The 23,447-nt window shown below is 43.1% G+C and overlaps 2 protein-coding genes across 2 annotated transcripts in view; both read right to left on the minus strand.

Moving 5' to 3' along the window:
* Positions 1 to 3,873: 3,873 nt before the first annotated feature.
* On the minus strand, positions 3,874 to 4,462 carry LOC114923279 (round spermatid basic protein 1-like protein; the record flags this gene model as incomplete). Its single annotated transcript, XM_029286029.1, has 1 exon — positions 3,874 to 4,462. A coding segment is annotated over exon 1 (589 nt), but the record flags the coding sequence as incomplete, so codon positions are not given.
* A 6,637-nt stretch (positions 4,463 to 11,099) lies between these two features.
* PTPN12 (protein tyrosine phosphatase non-receptor type 12) overlaps positions 11,100 to 23,447 on the minus strand; it is a 31,552-nt gene continuing 19,204 nt past the window's right edge. The window contains exons 12-17 of the mRNA XM_015825673.1: positions 22,115 to 23,097; positions 18,689 to 18,760; positions 17,280 to 17,371; positions 15,272 to 15,302; positions 13,346 to 13,462; positions 11,100 to 11,324 (exon numbers count right to left, since the gene is read on the minus strand). Of these exons, the coding sequence (XP_015681159.1) occupies positions 11,263 to 11,324; positions 13,346 to 13,462; positions 15,272 to 15,302; positions 17,280 to 17,371; positions 18,689 to 18,760; positions 22,115 to 23,097 (1,357 nt within the window). The 3' untranslated portion in view covers positions 11,100 to 11,262. The remainder of the gene's footprint in view (positions 11,325 to 13,345; positions 13,463 to 15,271; positions 15,303 to 17,279; positions 17,372 to 18,688; positions 18,761 to 22,114; positions 23,098 to 23,447) is intronic.

The raw sequence follows: 23,447 nt of genomic DNA on the forward strand, positions 1-23,447 counted from the left end.
CGTGAGGATCTCGGATCGTGTGGAATCCACCAGCGTTCAGTCCTTGATTATCAGAGCTCAGATGAAATGGGGTGGGTGCATTATCACAATGGGTGGCTGTCATATGCCTTTCTAATTGCTCTCTAGTGTACTACAGCTGGGGAAGAGGCCTCGAGGTTGGCCATGCAAGCACTAGAAAGATGCTGTGAGAAAGAGACCCTCCACGTTGTGAGATCCAGTCAAGGAAACTAGAAGCTGCAGCTTCTAGTGAGCCCTGTGCTATGAAGACAGGCACTGCCAAAAACTGATAGAAACTGAACAGCCCAAAACCTGTTTACCATTACATTATTTTTCAATTTACCTAAAAGAAAACTAGTCAGGTGACAGGTCTGTTTTATTCCTTTGAATTGCTCCAGTGATTGTATCCTTACCTCCTTACCTTACCTTGCGAGCTTTGTAAACACTCACTTCTTAAAGCTAAAACTTCCAAACGGCTTTGAACATTACTAGATGCAAAAGAACACTAATGATTCAAGCAGCCAGCAGATTTGTTGTATTCAGATTAGATTTCTATAAGCCTAAAAATATTAATAGCATTCTAGAAAGGTTAGAGAAGTGTTTTATTGTTGACTATTAAAGTTAAATTTCATTTTTAATTCCAACTTGATTTCGTAAGTAGTTTTACTGAGCCAAACCAGATGTTGACAGGAGAACCATGTTTCTTCTCCCATATCTATTTATTTCACCAATAAAGCAATATTCACTGTTTTCTTGAAAGAAACATGTGGGTTTCTTCCTCACATTATTTTGCTGCTCTTTAAAGCAATTTTTTTTTCCTGAAGGAAACCTTACCTTCCCGTCCCTTCTACCATAAAGCTGGGTTTGAAAAACAAAGGCTTTAAGAGCAAGATGAACAGTGGATAGGTCATGTTAATTAATCTTAGATAAACTATACAGACATACAAATATAGTATACATGGTTATTAGTCAACACTTATTTCATCCTTTCATACTAGATGTTTCACTGATAAATACCATGAGGGTCTAATAAAATAAGTTCTCCTTAGAATAGTCTTTAGCAAAAGCAGCTATTTTGATTACTTCTTTCCAAATCATACTGAAAAGTTATGAGAAATACTTGGATGGAAATTCAAAAATTTAAGTACAGAATTTCAAGACCTCCTAGCATGTTAAAAACTGGTACATTTGAAAACACTGCCCATTTTTTTATTCCAGCTAAAATGGCTGCCATTAAAATCCTGGCTTACACCTGCATAAATCAGTTGGTATCAACTTAAACAAAGTTCAATTCCTTTTCTGTTCAACAATAATTGAGTATGGGAATCCATGTGATGTTCTTGGAAATTTTGCCACTTAAACAGAAAAGAGCATGCATGTTATTTAAGATTACATTACAGGGTCCATTTTTTATAGCACTTATGTTTTTTTAACTTTCAAACTTCAAGTACCAGATCTTGTTTCTTTTCCTCTGAGGTTGATGCAATGTTCAGTTGGATTGCCCAAATTCCTTAAGCTACAGTGGTGACAAAAAAAGTTGCATCCATATTGAAGGTAAATTTGTAGCAGTTATTCAAGATAACACCAGCTAGCTTCAGACTTATTTAACAACCAGGACCTGTATATTGATTGAATGAACCTTTATTATCAAAGTATAACATGTATACAGTGAGATTGGCCGAGCCTCCCTCCGTGCCCCCCCCAATGCAACTCACAGTGACTACAAACCCCCAAATTATTACACCCTATGAGCTAATTGCACATCACACCGGCCTCACGAGTAGATCAGTAGATCTTAATTCTGAACAAAAACCTCCCCAAATTTAAGGCTTTTACATCCTCTCTCACATACCTACATCCTGCCAGCACCGAATTTCAAGTTCATTCTTTCCAGCTTCTGTAGAAACGCCCCCATTAGAATGTCAAAACCACTGTGGACTCGGATAGCAAAGAATCACTTTTTAAAAACTTGATGTTGCTAAAGTGTCTTATATAAAGAAACACAAGTCATTCCTTTCTTGCTCACTAGAAATAGTATTTTAAACCCAGAAGCATCCAGTGCATAATTAGGGGACATGGCTGTCCATAGGTTTCCATGTCTCAAAGGTGCTTTTTCCCAAAAAGACAACTGGACTTGAAGGTGGGGGGGGGAATAAAACTTTGATTTTGGGTTTTACCAATTAGATAGGTTGATGGGGATAATGGGAGATTCCCCATAGACATATGCTTCCCTGGCACTCTAATATTTGCTATTTATTTGGTAGACTTATTGGCTGCATATCTCACCATGAGGCTCTCCATGCAGAAGGGGCAGAAGTTACCCCAGATGTGGGTATATGCATAATTTGGGGGGGCATGTTTATGAAGTGTATATGGGGGGGTATCCTTTGCGAGCTGTATGCAATGAAATCTCATTTTAATGTATGCAGATTAGTGTACATTTAAAATGACACTAAAGTTCTTATTCTATTCTATCCTTATTCTTCTTGTTATTGTTAGTTGCGAAGTCGTGTCCGACCCATCGCGATCCTATGGACAACGTTCCTCCAGGCCTTCCTGTCCTCTACCATCTTCTGGAGTCCATTGAAGCTCACATCTACTGCTTCAGTGACTCCATCCAGCCACCTCATTCTCTGTCCTCCCCTTCTTCTCTTGCCCTCCATCTTTCCCAGCATTAGGCTCTTCTCCAGTGAATCCTTCCTTCTCATTAGGTGGCCAAAGTGTTTGAGTTTCAACTTCAGGATCTGGCCTTCTAAGGAGCAGTCGGGGTTGATCTCCTCTAGGACTGACCGGTTGGATCGCCTTGCAGTCCAGGGGACTCGCAGGCGTCTTCTCCAGCACCAGAGTTCAAAGGCCTCCATTCTTTGGCGCTCAGCCTTTCTTATGGTCCAACATGCAGATTAGTGTACATTTAAAATGACACTAAAGTTATTATTCTATTCTATTCTATTTCCTTATTCTATTCTATCCTTATTCTAGTCTATTCTATATCCTTATTCTATCCTATATCCTTATTCTATTCTATCCTATCCTATATCCTTATTCTATCCTTATTCTATTCTATCCTATCCTATATCCTTATTCTATCCTTATTCTTTTCTATCCTATATCCTTATTCTATCCTTATTCTATCCTATCCTATATCCTTATTCTATTCTATCCTATATCCTTATTCTATCCTTATTCTTTTCTATCCTATATCCTTATTCTATCCTTATTCTATCCTATCCTATCCTATATCATTATTCTATCCTTATTCTATTCTATCCTATATCCTTATTCTAGCCTTATTCTATTCTATCCTATCCTATATCCTTATTCTATCCTTATTCTTTTCTATCCTATATCCTTATTCTATCCTATCCTATCCTATATCCTTATTCTATCCTTATTCTATTCTATCCTATATCCTTACTCTATCCTTATTCTTTTCTATCCTGTATCCTTATTCTATCCTTATTCTATTCTATCCTATCCTATATCCTTATTCTATCCTTATTCTATTCTATCCTATCCTATATCCTTACTCTATCCTTATTCTTTTCTATCCTATTCGGACGTGTCACATACCCCCCCACCCGGCCCACCAGGGCGGCTGCCACGCAAGGCAGCCTCCCACACCCCCTTTTTGCCTCCTCGCCTCCTCTGCAAAGGGGACCCCCCGACAGCTCCCCCCATTCCCAGGCGGGGACCCCACTAAACGGCCCAACAAGAGAGGGGGGCCCAGCCAGGCCCCCCCCCCCAACCTCTTCCCTGCAATGGCAGACGCCCCCTTTCCTCCTCCCCCCCCAATTCCCCAAAGCGGAAGGCCATTTTCCAGCCCCGCCACCTCCCCTTCCCCCTCTCTCTCTCTCTCTGCGGGGCAGGGGTCCTCACCTCCCGGGCGATGGTGGTGCCGATGGTGGCGCTGCTGCTGCTGCTGCTGCTGCTGGAGGAGCATCTTCAGGTCGCCGCCGTTCTCCTCCCGGCCGCTTCCCGGGGACGCCGCGGTGCCGGCCAGGGCCCCGGCTCTCCGCCTCTCCTTCTCGCGCTTCTCCTTGGGCCGCTTGCTCTTGGCCCCGCCGGGCCCTTCCACGCCGGCCAGGCAGAGGGGCGGCGGCGGCGGCGGCGGCAGGAGCAACTTGGCGGGCAGCTGGGGCTGGAAGACGAAGGAGCCGCCGCTCGCCGGGCCGCCGCCGCCGCTTCCACCGCCTGAGGAGAAGGCGGCCAGGCTCCACACGGCGGGGCCTGCCGGGGAAGACGCCACGGGGATGTGAGGCGGCGGAGGCGGCGGCTGCCTGTGGCCCTCGCCGTTGAGGCGCTTGGCCGCCTTGAAGGCGCGCTCGTCCCCCTTGAGGCGCTTGGCGGCCGGCGGCTGGAGCCCGCGCGGGGAGACGCGGGCGTCGACGGCCAGAGCCGAGGGCGGCAAAGGCGGCGGCGCCGCCGCCACCGTCGCCCCTCGCACGGGACTGGGCAGCTCCGCCATTTTGCGATCCGCTTCTATTTACCTCACAGCGCCCGTCGCTGGAGAGAGCCGGGAGGGGCGGGGCGGGGAGGCGGGCCGAACGTGGCCAGCGCCACTTTCGGCGCCCAATAGGAGCGCGGCCCGCTTCGGAGAGACACCCCGCGCCGCCAATGGCGGAGGGAGGGACGGAGGGAGAGAAAGCGCGGTTGTCGGCGCTGAGGCGCCATCTGTGAGGGGAAGCGGGGAGAAGCGCGGGCGAGGCTCCGGGGCTCTGGCCGGCGGGACGCGGGGAAGCGGAGGGAGGCCTGGCCGGAGCTGAGGCGAGGTGGCGTGGCTCCCTTTCCCCGCCGAGGAGGACCCCCGGCGGGAGAAGCTCCCTCCTCAGAGCCCCCATCCCCAACCGCCAGCGGCGGCCATCTTGAAGAGGCGCCTGGGCGAAGATGGTGCCTCAGCCGGGAGAAACGGCGGCGGCGGCGGCGACCCGCCCCGGAAAGGCCCGGCAAGCCGGGAGCGCGGAGTAGAGGCTCCAAGGCCGGCCTGCGGGAAGGAACCTGGGAGAACGAGGGGAAATGCTCGGGGGCAGCTTCCGTCTGCAAAAGCGAATAAACTCTTCCGCCGGCGAAGCTGGTTTTTCGGTGGGAAGATCCACGCGACGCCGGGCCCGTCTTTGCTTTCGGTCGGCCTCGGGTTGCGGAAGACGGGCGGCCTGCGAAGCCCCCCGAGGAGAACCGAACCGCGGAGCCGGCTTGTAAAGGCGCCTCGCGGCTTACGGCGAAAAAGATCCGGGCCCGCGTAACCTTGTTTTAAGGAGAGCGTTAAGTCAACGTGGGAATAGGAGAGAAAAGAGATGTTCTTGCTTCCGTCGGTCTTTGGAAGGGGCGTAGCTAGCCGAGGCTGCTGTGCAAACTCCTCATAAGCCGCGGAGTATTGAGAGGATTCCTGTGGAAATCGAGAATTGCTATGGAAGATGGCTCGAGTCTAAAATATAAGATCGTTCTGTAGAAATTGAGAATTGCAATACAAGATGGTTCTAAAATACAAGATCGTACTATAGAAATTGAGAATTGCAGTACTAGATCGTTTTGTAGAAGCTGAGAATTGCAGTACAAGATGGTTCTACAAGTTGAGAATTGAAATACAAGAGTTTTAAAATACAAGATAGTTCTATAGAAGTTGAGAATTGCAGTACAAGATAGTTCTATAGAAGTTGAGAATTGCAATACAAGATAGTTCTAAAATACAAGATGGTTCTATAGAAGTTGAGAATTGCAATGCAAGATGATTCTACATGATGATGATTCTACATGATGATGATGAAGTTGAGAATTGAAATACAAGAGTTTTAAAATACAAGATAGTTCTATAGAAGTTGAGAATTGCAATACAAGATAGCTCTAAAATACAAGATGGTTCTATAGAAGTTGAGAATTGCAATGCAAGATGATTCTACAGAAGTTGAGAATTGCAATACAAGATAGTTCTAAAATACAAGATAGTTCTATAGAAGTTGAGAATTGCAATACAAGATAGTTCTAAAATACAAGATGGTTCTATAGAAGTTGAGAATTGCAATGCAAGATGATTCTACAGAAGTTGAGAATTGAAATACAAGAGTTTTAAAATACAAGATAGTTCTACAGAAGTTGAGAATTGCAATACAAGATAGTTCTAAAATACAAGATGGTTCGATAGAAGTTGAGAATTGCAATGCAAGATGATTCTATAGAAGTTGAGAATTGCAATACAAGATAGTTCTAAAATACAAGATGGTTCATAGAAGTTGAGAATTGCAATACAAGATAGTTCTAAAATACAAGATGGTTCATAGAAGTTGAGAATTGCAATACAAGATAGTTTTAAAATACAAGATGGTTCGATAGAAGTTGAGAATTGCAATGCAAGATGATTCTACAGAAGTTGAGAATTGCAATACAAGATAGTTCTAAAATACAAGATGGTTCATAGAAGTTGAGAATTGCAATGCAAGATGATTCTGTAGAAGTTGAGAATTGCAATACAAGATAGTTCTAAAATACAAGATGGTTCATAGAAGTTGAGAATTGCAATGCAAGATGATTCTATAGAAGTTGAGAATTGCAATACAAAATCGTTCTATAGAAATTGAGAATTGCATTGACATCTTGGCAGGCACAAGCTACTATGTAGTTTGTTCAGTCTGGTATATGTGAAACTTACTATGTATCTTTAAGGTCCCTTTAATTTGCATGCTATATAACAAGTTCAATCATGCACTTTGTGGGTCGGTTTCCAATGACTTCCCCTTTCAAAGCTTCCCTTGGCAAGGTGTGGAGACTGAGAGATTTTTATGGATAGGGGAAGCCCCCTAAATTAAGATTGTGGTTTGAGTTTGCTTCCTGCCCATTTCCATCAAGGGCTTGTCTTGGGGGCAGCAGGGAATGGGGGTGTACTTGTTGCTCTATTGCCCTGGAGATTGTTTTGAACTTGGTCACCCAGAATTTCTCCAAATAACCTGCAACTTTTGGAGCAGGCCTCAAAGTAAGTCTTGCTCTGTGTTGTTTCTTCAGACATAGAGGATATCTGGTCTTTGAGAATTGGCCTCTGTCCAGACTAACAACTGCTGTTAAGTCAGTAGAATATCAGAATAACAGAGTTGGGAGGGACCTTGGAGGTCTTCTAGTCCAACCCCCTGCTGAGGCAGGAAGCCCTGTATCATTTCAAACAAATGGTTGTCCAATAGCCCTGGTTAGCTTCTTCATACCTTGCCTCAGCAATGTTCTGAACTGCCCTCTTGGATTATTTTTTTTGACACCCTGGTGATATTGCTAATTGGTGACAAACATAACTTAAGGGTAACACTAGATATGTTACCCACACATCTTATGGCCTTATCTTTTCTGCCTGTGAAGATCACATCAAGTTTGTAGAAATCAGGAGAGATCCATCCAGGCCCAGGGCAACATAACCTAACCTTTGCCTCTCCTTCACCCACTAGAAGGCCCAAGTTAGGACTAATCAAGGATAGAAGTAACCTAGAACTAAGGAGAAATGTCCTAACGGTGAGAGCAATCAACCAATGGAATAGTTTGCCTTCAGAAGTTGTGGATGCTCCATGACTGGAGGCTTTCAAAAAGAGACTGGACAATCATTTGTCTGAAATGGTACCAGGTCTCCTGCTCAAGCAGGGGGTTGGACTAGAAGACCTCTGAGGTCCCTTCCAACCCTATTATTCTATGTTCTATGACTTCCTGTTCTTGCTTTTCTTCCCAGGGGGAAGAGCCATAGATGTTCACCACCTTATTAGGTTCTGACCCAATCAGGCAGAGGTCCCTTGAGATCTCCAGGTAATTAATGGTACCTGAGCGTTTGGGTAGGTAGGATATTACCTGATGAAGCCACTGTAGCAGCCCAAATGTTGAGGTTTAGAAGACTTTTAAATGTTTAAAGTGAAAAATACACTGAAAATTTTCAAGGGCCAAAAAAGTTAACTATAAACCTGAGGTTTTAGCTAGATAGAAATGTATTACATAAACAGAAGAACTAGTTTATAAACAGAAGAACTAGTTTAACAAGTTTTTCAAAAGATACTACCAGAACAAAAGTATTAACTGAAAAATGAGACCTGACCTGGGGAATTAAGACAATTTACATGAACATTTCCAGTATTTCTGTTTCTTGGAAATCTGTCAGACGAATCTAGCATTCTATAATACAAAAGTTTTTGTTAACTGCATTACTGTGTAAAACTTTATAGGATAGAATTATGAAACTTTCACTGCAGGTGAAATCTGTTAAGATTTGTATTCATATTAATAAATTCAACATCAAGCAGTGAGTACTGAACCACCACTTTCCTCCAGGTTGCAAAAACAACACATTTCCAAAGGCATCATTTGAAAGTACCCCACTTATTTAAGATTGGAAATCCTATGTATAAACTTTATGGTCCAGCAACACAAATTCTTCCAGGAACTATAATTAGCTTTGTGATGTTGTGTTTATATAATAGGGCAGGTATTGCAACTGCTCAATATAATTTTATTCAACCTTCACAATCTAGATTGTTCAAGTTCCTCTTATTCCTTTTTTTAAAACTTGCCCTGGTTTTTGTTGCAAGATTAAAAGTTCACATTCTTTAGTTATCTTAATGGTGTGATAACAGTATTAGCTAAATTTATATTTCTGTTATATTGGAACTCAGAATGCTTAAAAGTTTTGTTTAAAAATAACCTTTTTTAAAAAAACATTTTGAGGTTATCTTTGAAACTCAGAATAAGTTTTAGAATAAGTACATAGAAGCATTTGAAAATAAACATTGTAATTCATGAGAAGGCATAGATATGGAAGTAATTTTATTTTAATATTAAAACTCGAGATTTTTACTATTGGTGCTTTTGAAAAGGCATATTGTTCTAAACACACAATGTCCATGATACTATCTTTTAGTATGTTTCATATTCTAAAAAGAGTTGTAAGTATAATAGTGGATATTTTCAAACTGAGCTGTAGTGCCGATATAAAAATTTAGCAAACAACACTACGGTTTTTCAGACTATTATCTCAGCATTCAAGGCAAATGGGGAAAAAAGGGTTTTGACTGTTTAGGTTCTCTTTATCCAATTTTAGCACTTATGGGGAAAACAGATGACATTTTAAGTCATATTTAGGCAGAAATAATGGAAATTCAAAAGGGTTTGCAAACCTTTAAGCACCACTATAAATATATTCCTAAAAAGTGGTTTGTTTATTTTTAAATTTTACTTGGAAAATTCAAGATAGACTAAATTACCTTTACTTGGACTTTGGACAGTGCTAATAAAATTAGCATGTTACTATGACAGATGTACTATACCTGGGTGACAGTTCTGAGCTGTTCTAGAATATATTTTCCGAGACAAGCAAGCAATGAATTTGTTTTTAAAAACTCACAACAATCAGCTGAAATATCAGTTGCTGGAAACAAGAGCTGCACTATTTGAGCAGCAAATTGTAATTAAGGGGAACCATGATCTCCCACCAGGTTTTGCTGGAGAGAAAGAAAAAAAGTACACTAGCTTGAGGGAAAAAATCTACATTGTTTGGTCATAGCATATGTCCTCCGTACCCAGATTGTAAGCACCCCCTTGATTTTCTGAAATGCTGCTTCCAGCCACATAAGATATTGCACACCCTGTATTAGTACACTTAAATTCAGATATTTGTCTATGTAGTACAGTTTAAGCCAGTCCTTCCAGTGGCAAAACCATAAAATTCCAATTTTGTGTATGTGTGTTGTGTATGAAAGAGAGATACATGCATACACATCTGGATATTTCAATAAAATAATTAGCTTTGAATTAGGTTAGTAACTGCGTGTCTTACACTATAGCAGACCAAAAATCAAATGAAAATGCCATCATATAGGAACTATACATGTTCCTAAAGAATTTGCCTGAACATAATAGTTCAATCAATGTTTGTAAGGGAACAGGATGGCTTGCTAACCCAAGTACCAATTTTAGAAATCTTGACCATTGTTATTTTTTTAGAGTTGGCAGCCTTCAGAAATTGCCATGGGCTTATAATGAAAAGAGTAACTGTCAACTCAATTTAGGTACTTTAGTTTTAATTGCTATTCTTAGGATGTGACCACTAGCATGCAAATCAAAAAGGGGCAGGGAAGGGACTTGGAGCAAAAATATTTTATAACTAGAAGGACATTTAAGCCCAAGTCAGTAATGCTACTTCTAGAATACATATGAATAATCATTAATTCATTTCTTGAAGAATCCCTACTATAAACTGAAACAAAGTGGTAGGAGGCCTTTTGGGAAGTTGACAGTGAAGATTGTCAAGAAAGAGTGATGCAGTAAGAATGTTGGTACTTTCAAATTTTTACATAAAACTTGTCTTAGGGGAAATATTTTACTAGCATTATTAGTCTATAATTTTAATCCTGATGATACTTACCAAGGCTTTTCTTTCAAAAATTCTAAAGATTTAAATTGAAATACAATATAAAGGATAACTTAAAAGGATTTTAAAATATTCTTTTACTGACAGTTCAAATATGTTGATAACACTAGTCTCTATAGGTAACTTGTTCATGCGAAAAAATCTGGTCTTTCAAGGCACTTACGGAATATCAGTGACTAGATGAAAACCAGGACAAATTAGGATTGACAGTTGAAACAGTATATAATATAAAAATAACCTTTTGCTTACAATTTACAAAATGTATTACAATCTTCATCTCTGCTTTTCTGTAATTCTGAATGTGCACCCAACATTTTCTTTTTTTTAAAAAAAAAACTATTTTCTAAAACATTAGGGCAAATAATTTACAAGGTACACAACTTTAGTTCATGCAGAGATTTCTTACACCTTCTGTTAATACTTTATGATTGCAGCTTTATCAAATTATATACCTGGCTTGCCCTATACATACACAAAATAAAATGTACATGGTAATCAAACATTTGCCAAAAAAAAAAATTGTCCATAAACTCAATTTGTCAAAAAGTTTCACCATATTAACATGTCTATAAACAGTGTTTTAACAGGTTTAAAAGACATTAAGGCAATAATACTTGAAGTAACAAACCATAAGTAATACTTTTTTTTAAAAAAAAATGTAATAAGGCAGATTGATGGCCCCAGCAAAAAAGTTAAGTTTGAAGTATAGAATCCACCATTTTGAATCTTTAATATTTGTGTAGATGTATACAAAAGTGTACCATTGTGTAGCTATATGTACACTGATAGTTCCAAAAAAAAAATAAAGCGTTGGAATACTATGGATCTTGTTCAGTGGCACTTGAATTTTCCAGTATAATTTAATTATGTGTCCATTCGTTCTCGCATCATGTCCATTCTGAAGGAGGATCTCTTGGTCCTTTTGGTTTTCCACAGCGGCTACCAAACCCTAAAGGAGAACAAATCCATTAAAAGAAAGCACCTCACTAACAATATATGCCAGTGGTGGCGAACCTATGACACGCGTGCCAGAGGCGGCACGCAGAGCCCTCTCTGTGGGCACACGCCATCGCCCCAGCACACGTGTCTAAAAGTTCGCCATCACTGGCCTAAGGCCAGCCTGGAGCCGCCATTGGGGAGCCCACCATCCCACCCGCCAGAGACCCCCCCCTGGATCTCCCCCAACCCTGCCCGGCTCCCACAGGTGTCCCTCCCCATAAACAACATCAAGGTGGCCACGCCCACACCGGTCATGCCCACCCAATCGGCCATGACTACTGCAGCCACACCCATCCAGTGGCCACGCCCACCCAGTATGCCAATCCCACTGTAGCTGCACCCGCCGAGTGGGCCACACCCACCGGGCACCCGGCGATACTTAAGTGGGTTATGGGTTGCAGTTTGGGCACTCGGTCTCTAAAAGGTTTGCCATCACTGATATATGCTTAGCGAAACGTACACAACTTTTCACTAGTGTAGCCAATTTAGCACATGCTGCTACTGTGACAGTGTAATTTTCAAAGAGCCACAATAGGAGGTGTGGGAGACCTCGTGAAACAACCCAAAGATCAAAGGAACGGAAGCAGCATAAACCAACACATCCGTTCACTTAGAAACTTAAGGTGGGTGGCTTCTCTATCGGAAAGTAAGTAAATCCAACCAAAATTCACACTGAGGAGCATTTTTGTCACAAATGTCTACAGGACAGAGTAGCTTCAAAACTATAATAAGGTCACGTGAAGAAAAAAAAAGTACATTTACTATTTGGAAAATATGAAGACACTTGATTTCTAAAATTAAGCGAATGTTCTGCCACAACCAGGTTAATTTCACTTTATTTCTGATGGGAGGGAAACCTAAAACTAAAATATTTTCCCCTACCGTTACCGATTCCCCAATCATTCCTGCTTTAAATCCTGCCTAACAATAATCTTCTAAAAATCTGTAAATTTAGTTATCTTATGCTTACTTGGTCCCCCCATCCCCACGAACATACAATCCGAGGGGCCATCGTGAGGCGCACACACGCAAATGTGGCTACATGCGTGTGCGCACAAACGGCTGTGAGCATGCGCGCTCCGCAAATGGGGCTGCTTGCGCCGGTGAGAGGCTTGTGGCTTGCCCAGTGCTGGCGAGAGGCTTGTTGCTCGCAGCTCAGCTAGCGCCAGCGAGAGGCTCGCGGCTCGCAGCTCAGCCAACGAGAGGCTCGCGGCTCGGCTAACGCTAGGATGAGATGAGCGCACGCACATGCGCGTGTGCACTGGCCAGCCACTCATGCAGCCGAGTGGCCACAGCACGGTAGCCCAGAGGTTGGGGACCTCTGGTGCAATGGACACAAATACGGTTAATGCTATATAATAATAGTAGTAATAATAGTAGTAGTAGTAGTAGTAAAGTTGGAAGGAACCTTGAAGGTAATCTAGTCCAACCCCCTGCTCAGGCAGGAAACCCTATACCATTTCTGACAAATGGCTGTCCAGTCTCTTCTTAAAAACTTCCAGTGTTGGAGCATTCACCGCTTCTGGTGGCAGGTTGTTCCACTGGTTAATTGTTCTCACTGTCAGGAAGTTTCTCCTTAGTTCTAGGTTGCTTCTCTCCTTGATTAGTTTCCATCCGTTGCTTCTTGTCCTGCCTTCAGGGATTTTGGAAAATAGCTTGACTCCCTCTTCTTTGGGGCAGCCCCTGAGATACTGGAAGACTGCTATCATGTCCCCCCTCATCCTTCTCTTCATTAAACTAGACATATCCAATTCCAGCAGCCTTTCCTTATGTGTTTTAGCCTCCAGTCCCCTAATCATCTTTGTTGCTCTTCTCTGCACTCTTTCTAGAGTCTCAACATCTTTTTTACATCGCGGTGACCAAAACTGGATGCAGTATTCCAAGTGTGGCCTTACCAAGGCCTTGTAAAGTGGTATTAACTTTTTTCTCCAGGGGTTAAAAATTCAGGCAGAATAGTAATCAGCACTTTACCAATATCCGTCGCCTCAACTGCAATGTCTGGCGAGGGCTGTCCTTTAGGAGTTAGATTGGCAGAAGATGGTTGAGGTATTACATCAGCTGGAGATTTGTCTCCCAGCTCTGAGTTATCTGTAAGAAAAGAAACCATTAATAAGGGGCAAGTTTTCAAAGTCGAACCGTTAAGATCTAGAGTCGTGGATCTACCATTCCAGACATTGCAGCGATCTAGACTTTAATATCTCGCTTGCATGCAAGCAAAATTTTCTTACATTAAAAAAAAACAAACATTTTACTAGTAAGCAGGGTAGTAAAATTTGAAAAATGTATCCCTTAGGTTGCAAAAACACTTCCTTATCAAGGAAAATTCTGGTTAATGAAAGCTAAGCATTTTCAAGCACCTCCTGTAATCTCACACCAGAAGCCATAAAATACGCAGAGCTTCTGCAAACAAAGGAGCATCATTTCCCGCCGCACCTATGGAAGTCAGCTACCAATTTTGCAAAACTGATTTAAATCTTAAGTTTTGGGGGTCCGTGGCCATGTTCCTTGGCCACAAAAGGTATTTAAAGGGGGTCCGTACTGGAGAAAAGGTTGAGAACCACTGTCCTACAGCATTGCACTCATCTTTTTTTTTTAAAAAAAAATATTAATTAGATCTCATAGCTACCTCGAACGAACGTAATGTTCTATTTGTCAACGTAAGTTTTCATAAAAAAAATAGGGGGTTGGACTAAAACATCTCCAAGGTCCCTTTCAACTTTTGTTATTCTGTAAACAACGAGTAAACCAGTAGCCAGGAATGAGTAATGCACAGCAAAGCCTTCTAAAATACAATAGGAAATCTGAGTGAAAGCTATTAATCTGAGCGTGGGAGATTTAATCTTTCAGTTTTTCCCGGTTCTTTTTTCTTATTCTTTTGGAATTTGAGTTTCAGTTCTTTGGTATCATAAAATGACAACCTAGAGCAGGGGTGTCAAACTCGCAATGTCACATGACGTGATGTATTGTGACTTTTTTTTTGCATTGCCGGCAATGCGGTGGGCGCGGTTTCGGCATGATGCATCCGGCCCGCGGGCTGGCAGTTTAACACCCCTGACCTAAGAGTTGTTTTTTTTTCTTTAGCCTGTAGTTTAGTACAGACTTACCAAATGTGCACTTTAATGAAATAAGTAAACTCATTTGCAAGGATTCTTGGCCTCAATTTTTTGTGATGCATTTTAAAACATTCTGGGAAAAGTGATTTCAAGAATAAGCCGTTTAGGAAAAAGTATTGTTTAATGAGTTAAAACTGAGTGGAATATTGTAAAATTGCAAGCTTCTGCAGAAAAAAAAAGAAAAACTAGAAAATGGAGAAACTAAACCAAATGGAAATTAATTTGACTAGTTTCTACTCCTTTACTATGTCCTGGTTGTTTTCCCCAAACCTTGGGTTTAGTTTGGGGGGGGGGGGGGTTGTTGGATATATTGTTATTATTATTACTTTTTAATATACAGTAACTGAATTTTATCTTGCTTTGGTCTATATTGGATATTTATGGTAATATATTGTGAGCTGCCAAGAGTCATTTGGAGTTGGGTGGTAAAATAAATTGTAAACATTCACTCACCCTCTTCATTGGCCTATCACAATCTAACTCTATGCCCCTTACAGGCAGTTTACTGTTTATAACCCAGATTCCTAATCAAACCAACATAAGTAATTGCACTGCTCAGGCAATATTTCTTTAGCTTCCATTCACACTTCCTAGAGGTTCACCCAGTAAAGGCTTAACAATTAGTAACAGTAGTTTTCCTTTCCACGTATAAGTGGAAATGCTCTCTATTTATGCACCCGAGTTGATTTCATATAGTTCTGTAGTTAACACAATTCCCAACCCACAACAGTCTGAATTGAATTTGATTAGAGAATTGTGTTCTTTAAGCTCTTAGCTGGCTTACCAAGCTGTGAAGACCCAGTGATTTTCATTCCCTGTTAACATAAAAATACATATAAGAACTGTGGTTTCACGGAAGAGAGCTAAATGCACATACTGGAATCATAAGCATTATATATTCCAAAATAAGAGAATCTCCACGGCTCAGCATTGAACTACGGAGGTCCTGGTGCTCTCTGAATTCGGTTATTTGCAGATGTTTTGTTATCTAACTAGGTAACAGAGAAGAAGAGTCTTGGTGGCGCAGAGGTTAGAATGAAGTATTGCAGGCTAATTCTGCCGACTGTCAGCAGTTTGTTTCTGACCAGCTCAAGGTTGACTTGGCTTGTGTAAGTATGGGGTTTTCTCTCTGTTTCTATAGCTTCTCCTGCCTATTCATTAAATAGGAAGCACACTTAACTTATGCTGATGATATTACCTAGTTGGATAATGAAACATCTGCAAAAAGAAAAAAGTTAAAGTACCTGCAAACACGCTAGAATTAAAATAAAGCAGCTATTCCATATTCTTGCCCTCGTTGTTGAGCTAATTGATGGGAGAATGTCTAAGATTAAAGCTATCATAAAGTGCTTTAATGGCTAGTACGTGCTGGGCTTCAGGGCTTAGTGACCATGACCCCCAACCTTTTGGGGACCAGGGACCGGTTCCGTGGAGAAAGCTTTTTCCACGGATCGGAGAGTGCGTGGTTTTGTGTGCCACCTTTATCCCATGGATGGGGCTTTGTTTGTTCGTGCGGACCGGTTGCTGGCATGCCGCCGCACGGTACCGGTCCACAGACCAGGGATTGGGGACCCCTGATATAGAAAACAGAGTTCAAGACACTTGGCTCTAAAGACAGTAAGTAGCCTAGTCAGTTTCCTGTGATGTTTGCAGACACAGTTGCTGGCAAAACATCTGGAAATCTGTTTCCTAGACCTCAGTCAACATTGAAGCCCAACACAGCTTAACATGAAAACTACCTTTTATCCTATCATCTCTGGATTAAAGGTTTGTTGTTGTTAGTTGCAAAGTCGTGTCCAACCCATCACGACCCCATGGACAACGTTCCTCCAGGCCTTCCTGTCCTCTACCATCTTCTGGAGTCCATTGAAGCTCCCGCCTACTGCTTCAGTGACTCCATCCAGCCGCCTCATTCTCTGTCGTCCCGTTCTTCTCTTGCCCTCCATCTTTCCCAGCATTAGGCCCTTCTCCAATGAGTCCTTCCTTCTCATTAGGTGGTCAAAGGACTTGAGTTTCAACTTCAGGATCTGGCCTTCTAAAGAGCAGTCAGGGTTCATCTCCTCTAGGACTGACCGGTTTGATCGCCTTGCAGTCCAGGGGACTCGCAGGAGTCCTCTCCAGCACCAGAGTTCAAAGGCCTCCATTCTTTGGCGCTCGGCCTTTCTTTTGGTCCAACTTTCACAGCCATACATTGCAACTGGGAAAGCCATGGCCTTGATTATACTAGACATACCCAATTCCTGCAACCGTTCTTCATATGTTTTAGCCTCCAGTCCCCCGATCATCTTTGTTGCTCTTCTCTGCGTTACAAAATCTTAGATGCAAATAAGGAAGATGGTTGCTAATCAATTGATCAGTTGATCTCCTCTAGGACTGACCAGTTTGATCGCCTTGCAGTAATCCTAACTCCGCTCTGTTCTGTCCTTTCGCCCTAAAACACTTTAAAGTTTGGTTCAAAGAGTTAAGAGAGCTTCTTGAAGAATAGAGGAAGGACAGACTATCCTCCCATTCCATTTATCAGATTCAGAACCACGTGGTAATTATTTATTATTCCACAAAGGACATATTCAAGCACAATCTCTGCTGTCTATAATTACCCACCACAAATTTCCACAGCGAATATACGACAGAGTTGGTTCTGAATTCATAAATTCAAGGGATCACTTAGGAAGCTGCCAAATAACCATTATTTATACACACACACACACAAACCAGGCAGCATATTCCCAAAGGCCATTACCAGCATCTTATTCCTATGCTGTGTGTTTCTTTCTCTGTATTACCGTACTTACTGTACATTTTGGTTGCTCAGAGGTGTTCTGGTCTTGTAACAAATTCCATTCAGCCGACTGTTGAAGAGCAGGACTTTTTGACAAAGCTGTGACTTAAAAAATAAAACAACAACATATTATTTCTAAAAGAAGTAACCTCCATAAAACGTTAGCAGTTGCATTTTAAAACTAAACAAAGCTGCAGTCTGGAAACCAGACATGGAGCTCTGCTTTCTAATTCAACTTTTCCAGCTGCAGGAAAGTCTCTTATCAGCTGAATCAAGAGAGACTGTTTAACACAGGGGTCTTCAAACTCGGCCCTCACGCCTGGCTGAGGAATTCTGGGAGTTGAAGTCCACAAGTCATCAAAGGGCCGAGTTTGAAGACCCCTGCTTTAGAAAGTTTGCATTTGGCTTTTTTAAAAAAACCTTGTTGTTAAAATAGTAAACAATGGTTTGTGTGGCGACTTGTACCCAGAGTTCTCACTCCTTAGATGTGTAGCTAAGCACCAGATCCAAGGTAGCAGCAGTTCCCTTAGTGCAGGGGTCTTCAAACTTGGCCCTTTGATGACTTGTGGACTTCAACTCCCAGAATTCCTCAGTCAGGCGTGCGGGCTGAGGAATTCTGGGAGTTGAAGTCCACAAGTCATCAAAGGGCCAAGTTTGAAGACCCCTGGTTTAATAGAAGGAGACTCAAAAGATTCCGCAGGTGATCTATTTCAGGGCTTTTCACCCACTGTACCACTTTTAGGATATGGCAACATCATAGTTACCATCAGTCACCTAGCAAGGTGCCTGCCCGCCCGGCGGCACTCTTCCTCCTATCCGAGGTTTTCATTGTTGTGAGCATTTCTGTTGAGGATTGGCAGTGGGGGTGGGGTGTGGGGGTGTTTGGTTTTTATTCCCCCCATATGCTGGGTGGTTGCAGCAGGTCTTGGTCACTTCACATGACCCTGGGACACTGTGACCGTCATAAATATGAATCGGTTGCCAAGCCTCTGAATGTAAATCACAAGACCCTGGAGAGGCTGCCACATTCCAGCTGATCGGCGCTTCTTCTGGGCTCAGCAGAAGCGCCAGGATCAGTGCTGCTTTCCAGCTGGAGCCTGGTGCTGATCCTGGCGCTTCCGCTGAGCCCTGACAGCCCTGCAGCTCCAGCCGTCTCTCGCTCAGGCTTGTGCGGTGCTGCCATTGGTTCAGCTCATTCCCCTCCCCTGCTACCACTTTTCTAGGATGGTCACGTACCACCTGCCAGGTGCCAATGTACCACAGGTGGTACCCGTACCACGGGCTGAAAAGCCCTGCTCTATTCAACAGAAGCTATAATCCAGCAACCTAAATAAGCGAATAGGCGAGGGCCATTTCCCCTCAACCATCTGACCCCAATCCTGCATTCTGCACGTGCACTTCCAGTGCAAGGTAAAAACTCACCCTGTTGACTCGCTAGCACAAGCAATTCCAGCGTTCTTTCTGGCAAGGTGGGAGAAAAGTCATCGTTCGCACCTGCAATTCGAGTTGAATAAAACTTTTGTCAGTGAGCAGGGACGGCCAGGAAACCTTAGTCAGATCGCCTAAATATTTTAAGTCAGGGATTCTGTAATGTACCAAAGAAATGAACTTTAGAGCAGTGGTTCCTCAACTTTTCCGGCTTGGTGGACAGGCAAAAAGGGGGGGGGGAGATGGTTCCATATGAGCAGCAGGTGCGTGCAGCTCCATTTGTGCACACCTGCCGCTCAAGCAAGTGAAGCTACAGTAGTGGCCACAATTGTGGAAACCTTTTGGGAAAAGTGTATTTTTGAGGTTTGATGGCTAATAACACCACTTTTTGGGGGGAGAGTAGTACCATAAAATTATATATCAATGGAAAGATAATTTCATCAAGAATGTAATGCAACACAGTTTGTTCAATTATCTGTACTGTATTCTATGAAAAGTTATAGCCAAAGAACCAGAAAAAGGAAGCACAACTTGCTTAGGTTGATCTCAGGTAGCTTTCCTTCATCTGATGGTAGCCAATGAGTGTTTAGAGAGCCAATCAGGGTGTCATCTTGTTTTGGCCATGAGCCAATCAGATCACAGTAGGATCCAGTGATTGATGTCCTGTATTGAAGCTGAGAGGAGGACATTTGTCAGGGTGTTATGTGATCGCTGTCAAGTTGGTTGGGTTTTGTTGCGTTCTTTCATTTAGTGAGCTTGTAAAACGTAATAAAATTAAAGTCATGGTGCAAAGAGTTGACTGGTCGCCCAGAAAGCGATTTAAAATAGTATTATGAAGCAAACAAGGCTACAGTTATAAAGAAATTAGAAGAATAATGGGTGGAAACTTAACCAAAGTTGGCATTTCTACTGTACACTTTTCCCAAAAGGTTTCCACCATTTTGGCCACTACTGTGTGCACACACTGACCCGCCACTTGCGCAGCCCGGTTCCAAACGGGGCCCTGCCCAATACGGGGCCACGGCCTGGGGATTGGGGAGACCCCTGCTTTAAGAGTGATGCCTCCTATTATAGTTGCTATGATTTACTAATTCAACTTTGCAAGATTGCCATTTCACAACCGGAACAGAGTATAAAAAACTGTAATCATTTAATCACCAAGGAACCCGGGCCTTTCACCAAGCTAATGATCAAATTAGCTGAGGATTTAGGCAAAATTTAAGACTTTAATTTAATTTAATTTATCCTGAACCAGAGGGAGGGGCCCAAAGGGCTGCTTTCCACTTGATGGAGGGATCCCCCTCGCTGGTCTCACCGAAGTGAACATCAATTCACAAACCAGTAAAAGCTGAGCTCTTCCACGGGGTCATTGGCAGTTAAAACTACTTGTGTTTGGTAGAACCCAGGGCTGGCGTATCTAGTCATGCTATTTTTAAATTATTTTTTTGATTTCACAGTTCTACAGTTTTGGCTGTTACAAACTGCCATGAGTTATCTGATTTGGGGACAGGCTGACCAGGTTTACTCCTTTTTATATAGTAATGGCTAAAGTGGATGTTGCTTATCTTTAGGCGAATGGTGTGTAGACGTTGTTTATCCCTATGTGCCTGCTGATGGCCGATTTGTCTCAAAAAGCCAAAAAAGAATTTAAAATTATGTGTAATGGATCAAAAGGCACTGTTGATATATGGACTGTTTTAAGGATTAAGATTCAGACTTAGAAATAAGAAAAAAAAATTGTGTGGGGGGGTGATTATTAGAACAGATATTTTAAAATAGATTAAGAATGTAATTTGTGGAATAATAGGTTTATTTTGATGAAAATTTGTAGGTATTGGAATGGAAAAAATGGTGGCTTTTTAGATTTGGATTGTTTCAATAATTAATTGAGTGTTTTCAATTACCAAGATGATGTTTTTGTATGATAATATAGATGTGATAAGGCATGATAATCAATTGGATGAAATTTGAATTTTGTTTAATGAAAAACGATTTAAGGCTTAATATTATTTTGTTATCTTAAAGAGATTGATCGATTGATGTATTATATATGTACAGGGTAGATTAATATTTTATTTTAATTAGGATATGTATTGTCTAGTGAAAGAAGAAATAAATGAGACCTGTGATAAAATGAGGGATGTGAGAGATTAAGAATTAGAATATATTTGGAAGGGATACCTGAATTGATAACTTGTTGATTTAAAGTTAAATTTGATTATGGTGATTGTAAACTTACAAAGTTTTAAAACAGGTTTAGCAGTTATAGAAATATAAATCAGAAATGGAATATCTTAAATGTATTATGCTATTTGAGGGAAATAAAGAGAGGGACATTGAATGTATGGAGTTGAATTATATATATATGGTTTTATTTTTCAATGTTTGATTACCCCAACACCACGGTGTGTCCTGAGCACTTTGTCTTAAGAACTCAAAAACCAATAAAATGTGTTTCAAAAAAAAAAAAAAAGCCAAAAAGGAGACAAAAGGACCAAAACACGTCCTCCCCAGCAATCAACACCCAGATGAGCAGAGATTATCACCAAGATTAACACTAGCCCAGTGGTGGCGAACCTAGAGGCGGCACTCACTCATGCCCACTCTCTGTGGGCATGCGCACCATCGCCCCATCCCCGCCTCCCCCCGTGCCCCCACCAGCAGCCGCCCCCTGGAAAAGAGTCGCCCCTGGGCATGGCCCGCAGGAAGCAGCACAGCCAAGGACATGGCAGCCGGCAGCGGGGACAAGATTCTGCCCTCGTTCCCCATCACGGGGCATAGCGGAAGGCGTGACTGCCTTGGCGCTGCAGGGCGGCCTGGGCAATCTGCTGTGGCAGGCCTTAGAGGTAGTGGGTGGCCCTGCGGGAGGCGGGGTGGTTTTTGGGCACTCGATCTCTAAAAGGTTCACCGTCACTGCCCTAGACCAACAAATCAACAAGTAAACAAGAAACTACCAATTCAAACAGTAAACAGCCTAGTCAAGGAACCACCAAGAATACTCCCAGCAACAAAGAAAGGAAAGTCACTAGTACAGAAGCCCCCAACCTTTTGGGCACCAGGGACCGGTTCCGTGGAGAGAGGTTTTTCCGCGGAATGGAGGGGGCGTGATTTCACGCGCCGCCTGCATCCCACGGATGGGGCTTCACTTGTTTGCACGGACCGGTTTCTGGCATGCCACGGACTGGTGCTGGTCCACGGCCCGGGGGTTCGGGACCCCTGCACTAGTATAAAAAGATCAAACTCCATTCCCTTCTAGCACTGATAATGTTACCTAGTTTGGTAATGAAACATCTGCAAGAAAAACAGCCAAGCTCAGAGAGCACCAAGGGCCCCACTTCCTGCTGTGCGCAATTTGCTCTCGTTTCGTTTTTTCTTTCTTTCTTTCCTAATTCATAAAAATTTAAATTTTGCGCCACTTACCTTTCTCGGATTCGGAATGCATTCGGAGGACCGGGTTATCCTGCTTCGCAATGGACATCGGCCAGACTTTTCTAGCAGAAACGTTTTCTGTGTTAGTCGCTGCAGAAACCGTGGCACTTGCCACGGACACGTTAGACGGGCTAGGCGCCACGTAGCCCTCGCCGTTTCTCTCGTCCGTATCCGAATCATCCGAGTGCAGAGGATTTGTGAAACACAGAGGGGCTCTAGCAGGGAGTGGGCCGCTGGGGCGATGAACTGCCGGTTCACTGGGAGGGGGGTCCATTTGCGCTGGCCGGTCTGAGTCTACATGCAGATGTTTAACTTCATGACATAAAATGGGAAAAGAGGCCTCCTCGGATAGCGGCCGCTCAGGTTTAGCCTCTTCTAATGACCACATGGCGTGTCCCTTCTCTTTATGAAGGGGCAACGAGTCTGGCCTTCCCAGAGCATCGGGAGTTGTCGTAAGACCCTGATGTCCTTCCGGTGAGGATATTGCCACTGGAGTCACTGGCTGCAGGTCGCATTCGATGCCAGGGTTCTGTACGGTTTCCGTAGGGGCATCTCCTGAGCCGCGCTCCTGCGGTTTGGAGGCCGCCTCCGCCGGGCCAGACAGGCACGTTTTGATTTTAAGTGCATTGCCCCGACTTAGAACGGGGTTTCCGTCAAAGCTCCGTGGGCCTTCCTGGAGGGGCACTTTCTTAATTTCGAAGCTCAAGTTGTGTTCCAGCTTTTTGTCGGCCGGATCGGACGAGTCGTGCTTCCCTGAATATTCCCTGGATTTACCGTAATTGTCGTTGAGGTCTGTCGGCTGCTCCGAAGACAGTGTGTGCAAAACGGGCTTGGGGTGGTATCGGTCGTTGTCTTGCCAAACAGTCGTCACGGTTGGGTAGGCCGAAGGCGGCGACGGGGTTAGAATGGGTGGGACCGGATGGGGCTCTGGGGCCTGCAAAATTTCTTCTTTCATCTCTCCCTCAACGAGGCAACTAAACACAATCATGAGAATAGGGAGGTGAGTATTTCTGAGGCACAGACACACGCATGGGTGAGATAAAACAGATTAGAGCACGCAGACTAATTTTGCCCACTGCCTGGAGTTCGATCCTGATCGGCTCCAGGTTGATTCAGCCTTCTGAGGTCGGTAAAATGAGGACCCAGATTGTTGGGGGCCACAGGTTGACTTGCAAACCACTCAGAGAGGGCTGTAAAGCATCGTGAAGTGGTATATAAGTCTAAGTGCTATTGCTAAGTCGGAAGGAAGGAAGGAAGGAAGGAAGGAAGGAAGGACCCAGGTGGTGCAGTGGTTAGAATGCAGTATTGCAGGCTAATTCTGCCC

Source organism: Protobothrops mucrosquamatus, unplaced genomic scaffold (genome assembly GCF_001527695.2).
Source record: "Protobothrops mucrosquamatus isolate PMUCROS unplaced genomic scaffold, P.Mucros_1.0 scaffold2750, whole genome shotgun sequence".
In the NCBI taxonomy this organism is placed as follows: domain Eukaryota; kingdom Metazoa; phylum Chordata; class Lepidosauria; order Squamata; family Viperidae; genus Protobothrops; species Protobothrops mucrosquamatus.